This window comes from Protomyctophum bolini (assembly GCF_963924005.1).
Source record: "Protomyctophum bolini genome assembly, chromosome: 19".
NCBI classification, from domain to species: Eukaryota; Metazoa; Chordata; class Actinopteri; order Myctophiformes; family Myctophidae; genus Protomyctophum; species Protomyctophum bolini.
The window spans coordinates 20520608-20529031 of record NC_137880.1 but is presented as its reverse complement, the minus strand read 5'-3'; the positions used below and the strand labels follow the sequence as shown (position 1 = coordinate 20529031).

Here is an 8424-nt window from a genome sequence, read left to right as displayed (position 1 = left end):
CATTTTTGCCATCTGTTATGGAATAGCCTAATGCTTTAGCCGGTCTGATATAAAAAATTAAATTGTAATTGATCAATAAAGTGGAATAAATATCAATTTGAAGGATTTTCTCAAATTCCGTCCCAAGTCTATATCAAAACTTCATATCCCATACTGCTTTGCGCTGCTCCGCAGTGATGTGGGGTGTGGCTGAATGGATGTGCGTGGAGGAGAGGCAGAGTGTCTGTCTGAGCGCAGCGAATCCACTCCTCAGCATCCAGTGAGCCGACAGAAGCAAAGAGATGCGGACAGCGGTCGACTACAGCTGACCTAAAAGGCTCATTAAAAAGAGGACATGCCACAAGACGTCGGAGCACCATTGAATTTGTCGGGAGTGTGATGTTTTGTCAACGAATGCATTTGGCCACGGGGACGGGGTGCAATGGAACGTCGACATAGTGCGTGAGAGCTTCTGACCGTCAATTTCTTTATCAGTAGAAATAATAAGATAATTAGCAAGGCAACCGATCTATGCTATTAGAACGGGTTATTTTGACCACGATGAGATAACCCCGCGAATACCCTATTTATTATAGCGATTTAATGGCCAATGATTACACAATTCATTGACAGAAAGACAGGCCATTTATGCTAATTACAAAACAGTAACACCGGCGTTCGTGGCTCTGTTTTTGTTGGTGGTAAATATACAAATAGCTTTATTTTTCTTCACAGAGGAAAATTGCCTCAACAATCATGTCTAAAAACAAGAGCAGCGAGTCTGTAAAGGTAGTGGTCCGCTGCCGCCCGTTAAATCGAAAAGAGGAGACGAGCGGAGAGGCGATTGTACAGATGGACCTAAGACTGGGCCAAGTGGTTCTACGGAATCCCCGAGCACCTGCTTCTGAACCACATAAAACATTCACCTTCGATGCAGTTTACGACTCAAATTCCAAACAGCGAGATCTGTATGACGAGTCCGTGCGACCGCTCATAGATTCTGTACTGGAAGGCTTCAATGGCACCATCTTTGCGTACGGGCAGACCGGCACGGGGAAAACATACACCATGCTGGGTGCATGGCTGGACCCAGAGACACGGGGCGTGATCCCTAATGCTTTTGATCACATCTTCACCCACATCTCTCGGGCCCAGTCTGACAGGCAGTACCTGGTGCGGGCCTCTTACCTGGAGATCTACAGAGAGGATGTCAGGGACCTACTGGATCCCAACCATGGCAAAGCCAGGGCCTTGGAGCTCCGGGAGAGCCCTGACACAGGGGTGTATGTACGTGACCTGACATCATGCGTGTGTAAGAGCGTGAAGGAGATTGAGGAGGTGATGAATGTGGGCAACCAGGCACGGGCGGTTGGGGCAACGGACATGAATGAGCACTCCTCCCGCTCCCATGCCCTGTTCCTGATCACAGTGGAGTGCAGTCAGCCCGGGCCTGACGGGCGGAAACACATCCGCGTGGGCCGCCTGAATCTCGTGGATCTGGCGGGTAGTGAAAGGCAGGCCAAGACAGGTGTCCACGGTGAGCGCCTGAAGGAGGCTGCTAAGATCAACCTGTCCCTGTCAGCCCTGGGCAACGTGATCTCTGCCTTGGCAGACGGGCGCAGCAGCCACGTGCCATACCGGGACTCCAAGCTGACCCGTCTGCTGCAAGACTCGCTGGGTGGCAACGCCAGGACTGTCATGGTGGCCACGCTAGGCCCCGCCCCGCAGCACTACGACGAAACCCTCACCACACTCCGCTACGCCAACCGCGCCAAGAACATCCAGAACCAGCCCCGGGTCAACGAGGACCCCAAAGATGCACTGCTGCGGGAGTTCCAGATGGAGATCTCACGCCTCCGCGCCCAGCTCAACCACAGGAAGGGAAGGAGCAAACACAAGAAGGAGGAGGTGGGCAGCAGTGAGGGATGGGACGGCGGCGAGGAGACCGAAGGAGACGAGGAGGTGGAGAAGGAGGCGCAGGAGTATGTGAAGCAGGAGGAGCAGAGACTGGAGCGGGAGAAGAAGGCCATCGGGGAAGACCACTCTCTATTGGCCGAGGAGAAGCAGCAGCTTCTGGGAGAGAACCAGAGGATGATGGGAGACCTCCGGAAGGAGCAGGAAGCCACTGAGCAGCTGACTGCCAAGTTCAAGGTAAGGGCCGCTTGAGGAGAACTATGAATGAAGAGCTATGGGCAGCTGCTCTCTCTCACTGTAAAAGTTGTATTACACTATTGTCAGTGCATTAAACCAAACCACCAGTGCACTCCAATAAACATATCAAAAGCGGTCAGCCATACATCATTAGGCTTTGTTACACTACTCACCATTCAACAACAAAAATACCAAATTCATTCTAAGCTCCCTGTACAAATACTTTGCTAGGGACTTGCTAAGGAAACATAATGGGATAGTGGGCAGCGGATGTTGATGTCGAATGAACCAGGCCCTTACTTGTGTTACACAGACAGACACACACACACACACACACACACACACACACACACACACACACACACACACACACACACACACACACACACACACACACACACACACACAGGAGATTCCTGTAATCTAGGGAGTAAGATTAAGAATCTGTGAGATAATTGTAAAATAATCTGCTGAACTGCTAAAGAGGGGCTTCACAGACAGAGTCCTTCCTGCCTAATTACAACAGAGTTGTATTTACATGATTTAGAGAAACACCATTATGTGTGTTTACTTCTATAATTATGTGTTGTTTACCAGTAGTGTGGTTGTGTCTCACTTTCCTCTACTGTCAGTTCTGTCATTATATGGCTCCATTTGCTCTTTCTCCACTTTTCTATTTATTTATGTCTAGTGCGCGCGCACAGTGCCCCACACACACACACACACACACACACACACACACACACACACACACACACACACACACACACACACACACACACACACACACACACACACACACACACACACACACACAGGGCAAAGATTGAGTCAAAGCTACTTTAATTAGCTGCTCCGATTCATTCCCATATTCAGTCAATAAGTCGCTCATGCAGAATGAGAATGACTGAATAGCTAGCCTGCAGTCTATTATACAGTAGCTAGAGCCTGGTTTTGCTAACACCAGACACTGCTTTCTCAGCCAATTTGCCCATTAGCCCTGGAACCTAATATGAAGAGAAGAAAAAAGAAAGAAGTGTGCTTAAAATCACCATATAGGAAATACTTAGCACATTATATTCTCTAGGTCTAGGAAATAGCACAAGACAAGCTGATGTATAGGATTCACTTCTTGCTTTTTTCAAAAAAGGAAGCACCAATAAGGCCAAAAGCACATTATTATTCACGGCAGGCAACAAACAGTTCTGGTCCTCCAGGATAAAAAGGATACAAATACCGGTACTTCTCTGAGAATATTAGTCTTATCCTTTTTGTCCCTGTATGATTGAGGGGTTATCACATACTTCGTTTCTCTCATGACACTTAGCACTGCGAGGATAATGACTGTATCAAACCGTTTATGATCAGTGCCTACAACTCAAGAGAGAGTGTCATCATATTAGGTCTTTGATGGCAACTGTGGAACTAGATGTCTAATGTTGTCTGATGTCAACAACCTCCCGTTCTCTCTCTCCTTCCCCTGAGGAGGATGATTATGTTGGAAAGATATTTCCTGCTTTTGATCACGGGATGCTAGTAGTGTAGTAGTGGTAGAAATCCCATTTTCACGAGTAAGGATGAATTGAGTCTGTGACCAGACAGAGTTAGTGCCCGAAGTGCACTCGTGTATCAAATATTTCAGATCAGGATGAGTCTTTAGAGTCGACTCCCAGATGACATGCTTAAGATTTGCATGTGTGTGTGTGTGTCCTTTTTATATATTTGCTGGCCTTGGATGGAATCCTGCCACAACTGTCCTCCTGAGTCTCCCTGTCAGCTCTCCTGCACAGTAGCATCCTTCCTCATTGTTATCCATTTGTAACTCCAAGAGCGAGAATGGGTCCATGGTCCATGGGTCCATGACTCCATGCATGTCCATTTATTGGGTTAAATATTTAGACTACAGAGTCAAATGAACACTCAGGACTTACTGTATAGTATCTGTCTCAACAGTACAGTAAGAACTAGAAATGTACATGGTTTGATGAGGTCAGATCAACATATGGAATGTCAGAACAGGTCAGCTCCATATATAGAGATCTAAGGTTTGATGAGGGCACAGGTAGGGCCGGGTCTTAATTTTCGGGCCTGTTGAGAACTCGGGCCTGTTGAGTTTAAATGGACAGGTATCAGTCAAAACGGAGACACCGAAGAGGAAGGATGGATGGGGAAGGTTCAACATATGGAATGTCAGAACAGGTTCTGACATATACCCATATACTAATATTGATGACATCAGGGATCTCCATGGGCTTAATTGCGATATAAAGGGTACTGCGACTGTTTTAGTGTTGCGTTATCTAGCATCAAAGTACACAGTCAATGACCTTTTATTTAGAACAGCACAATCACTGAAGCAGCACGGCAAGCTTGTACAGAACTGAATGCGTAGATGAACATCTTTAAAGAGGTCTTCATTTTCTATCAATTATTTATCCATCTTAATCCTATACAAAGAACGGTTAACCCATTATTCCCAGGAAGTTGCAGACATCACAGTAACAGACCAAAATGACAGAAACCAAGGAAACAACAGCAAGCCAGGGCTTCTAAAGAAAATGAGTCACGTGGTCAGAAAGGGTGCCCTCAGATCCCTCAGATCTTTAATTCTATTACCACTGTGTATTATTGGATAATCCATATAAACTCTAACTGAACCATAGAATCCAGCCACATGGTTCAGCAGAAATAGAAAAAGATCAATCAACATGGAGAAAAAATCACACCCGTGTGAAATGAGGGGCACTCTTATCGTCATGAAGTAAAATAGACACTATGTCCATTTGCTCACACTATGACGTAAGATTTTCCATTCATTGTCATTTTGTCAATGGGAGTTTAATGTACCGGTGGTATGTGTAAGACAAAGTTTGTGGACAGACACCAAAAGCTGGATATAGGCCGGGCTAGCGCCCCTAACAAAACAAACCAAAAAAAACAATACAAATGACAGTGCGCATATTAATAGTTACATTGACATCACAGAAAAAGAAAAATACAAAGGGTAAGTAAATAAACAAATTAATTATAAATCAATTACTAAAAGAGAAATGGAAGGGGCTGGCTTTCTGAAGACTGAAGGCATGTGGGAGGGTGTTAAAATACTCCAGGAAAGACTGCCACAACCTTTCACCATTCGATCATGCCTCGAATGTTGGAGAACATCTCGGGTCTTCTCAGTCAGTGAGGTTTTAAAAATACTCTGTCACCCTAATTATATTGGATCGAAGCTCATGTTAGACCCCTAACCATCTCTCTATACCTCATACCTGCCCTCCTTCACACATGCAGATACACGCACACCACACATATCACAAAACCACTCACTAATTCATGTGCAACACACTGTACACCGACACATACGGTACACAGTACACTACACACACATGCACACACACATACACACGCACATGCACACGCACACACAGTCACAGTCACATACAAACACGAGTAGGTCAGGATCCAAGCTTTTCATACTGAGTTCAGTCAGCTGGTATCACTGCAGGGAGGCATGAGCTAAGTTGCCTTCGAGGTGCACCTCGCCATCTGTGGAATGAGGCCGACGTTAATGCAACTGTTGTCGAGCTTTAGTTGGAGCTTCATTAGCGGTCGGGATGTTGAAATGTCAAAATTGATACACAAAGAATATTATAAACAAAGTAGAGGGAAGGGGTAAAAGGTGCATGTGTAATACACTACTACACATAAACACACACACTGTACGTTCCTGAGTGTTAATTTAACTCAGAGTGTTGGTCAAAGAGTCAGATCGATGGCTGGCACCAACAGGAAGGGTGTATCCCAGCTGTAAACTGGCGGTTGGACATAGTGGCTGGTATGTCATCTGGGGTGCTCTGTTCCCTTTAGTATGGCAAAGGGATCATACATGACAGCTGACCTTGTGGTCTGAGTCTGACCTCTCTGAATTGTACGGAACTGTATGTATGTATGTATGTGTATCTAGGCGGGATAGGCAAAAAGAGAACTTTCAACCACGCATTAGATCAGTTAATAAAACGAATGAATTTAATCGATTATTACAAATTGATTATTAATAATAACAATAGCAAAAGTAGACCACAGCGAGCCGCTATGTGTTAATCGATAAATAAAGAAGGAAATCAATAGAATAATAGTTAATATAATCAATAGCTTAGTTAGATCTCCCTCTAAATCTCCATTAAGCTAGTGCTTAAGTGCTTAATGGTGCCCATAATGCCTTGGGCTGATGAAGCAGTAATGAGGTATCACTGCAGTAGCTGTAGGAAGCCTCCTGCTGAGCAGGATGCTGAGTCTGTCCTTACTGAAAACTATACTTAGAATTATTTCTGGGTCACAATCAGTCTCTCTCTCTCTCAGTCTCTCTCAGTCTCTCTCTCTCTCTCTCTCTCTCTCTCTCTCTCTCATATTCCCTAATTCTGTATTCGCAGAGTCTCTGTCACCACTTCCTTTAGTTTTATCCTTAATTGTCTCCGCTAGGCTGCCTGGCGAGAAACTACTGTATGTTTTGCACCCGTCCGTCCGTCAGTCTGTCTGACAGACACATTTTGTAGAAAACAAATCTGATACGGATCTGTTCCATTTTCCATATTATGCCATCCTGATTGGCTAAGATTGGCTTCCAAAGATTGCAGGATTGGACCGTTTTGAGCTAAATGCTTCAAATCAGTGCGCAATTTCTGTGAGATTTTGCATGCACATTCCTACTAGGCAGAGGAACAAATGCCACCCTTTTCACTTTGGCCTGTTATAGCGCCACCAGCAGATTCATTGATTTATTGATTGAAGTATTTATTAACAGTACAACTCAATTGTTTATCATTTAGAGACGTACAAACTATTTTCGGCACACGACACTAAACCAGCTTAACGATATGACTATACAACAACACAACATGCAGTTGTCAAGTTATAATAATAATAAAAAAACTTTATTTGTATAGCACCTAGCACCTAGTTGCACTAGGCTCTGATTGTTAGCAATCTGCAATACAATGCTTCAGAAAGATGTAAGAACTGAGGGCACAGTGTATCCTGCCAGCTGGATTTCAACCAATCACAAGGCATGGACAGCAACAATAGCCATTGTCCCATGGGAAATATGGTCAGCATAACACACAAACCAGCACACATGCACACACACACACACACACACACACACACACACCCACACACACACACACACACACACACACACACACACACACACACACACACACACACACACACAGGCTCGTGGGTAGAATGATTCTGCTTCCTGTTTATATAGCAGCCTTCCTGTCTAATTACATGAACGTGGAGGAGGTGTGTCTGTCTGTCTGTCTGTCTAGGTGTCCATATACTGGCAAACAGAAAATAGCACATCACTGCTCTCCATCTTTCAGCATGGAAGGCTGCACCACTGAAATATTGATGGATCAACTCTGTGTGTGTGTGTGTGTGTGTGTGTGTGTGTGTGTGTGTGTGTGTGTGTGTGTGTGTGTGTGTGTGTGTGTGTGTACGTGCCTGCCTGTGTCTGCCTACCACCATCTCTCTCTCTCTCTCTCTCTCTCTCTCTCTTTCTGCCTTTTTCTCCTCTATAATGTGTTAGTTCTTAGTAGTACATTAGGTGAAGAGAACATGGCCATTAGTTCTTAGTAGTACATTAGGTGAAGAGAACATGGCCATTAGTGCCTGTCAATGAGGTTCAGGTTTCATGTTGTATACCGGTATTTCCTATTGACAGCAAAAGTACAGACCAGAGTCGAAAACATGATCAGAGGTCTCTCTCTCATTTTCCTAATCTCTCCTTCTCTATAGACTCTCACAAACTGCATATCCCCCTACCGGTCCCCCCACCCCCACCTCTCTCTCTCTCTCTCTCTCTCTCTCTCTCTCTCTCTCTCTCTCTCTCTCTCTCTCTCTCTCTTTGTGTCTCTGTCTCTCTCTGTCTCTCATGCTTTGCTTCCCTTGTGCTCACTCAAACAGATAACTGTGCAGAGTGTGCACACACTTAAACACTGACAATGGACAGTAGATGCTGCAATGTATTTATAGCTCGGTGGTTCCCAGCAGGCCTGGCTTTGCAGTGATTGGCTGGCTGATGCGGACAGGGAAGGTGAACCTGCCTTCATCTTCATAGGTCACAGGCACATACATACACCCATGCATGTGCATACACACATGCACGCTCACACACACCAATCAATTCGTATTTAGTATTTTTACATAGACCATGATGCCTTGCAACAGCAGTCTCCGTTGCAGTTTATGGTTTAACATGAACAATAATAATAATGATTTGGTGTATTGCCC

At 45.0% G+C, this 8424-nt stretch overlaps 1 protein-coding gene across 1 annotated transcript in view; it reads left to right on the top strand.

Annotated features, from left to right (window-relative positions):
• The first annotated feature begins 294 nt into the window (after positions 1 to 294).
• The window catches only part of kif3ca (kinesin family member 3Ca), a 22538-nt gene continuing 14408 nt past the window's right edge, over positions 295 to 8424 (top strand). The window contains exon 1 of the mRNA XM_080790329.1: positions 295 to 2130. Coding sequence (XP_080646455.1) covers positions 736 to 2130 — 1395 coding nt within the window. The 5' untranslated portion in view covers positions 295 to 735. The remainder of the gene's footprint in view (positions 2131 to 8424) is intronic.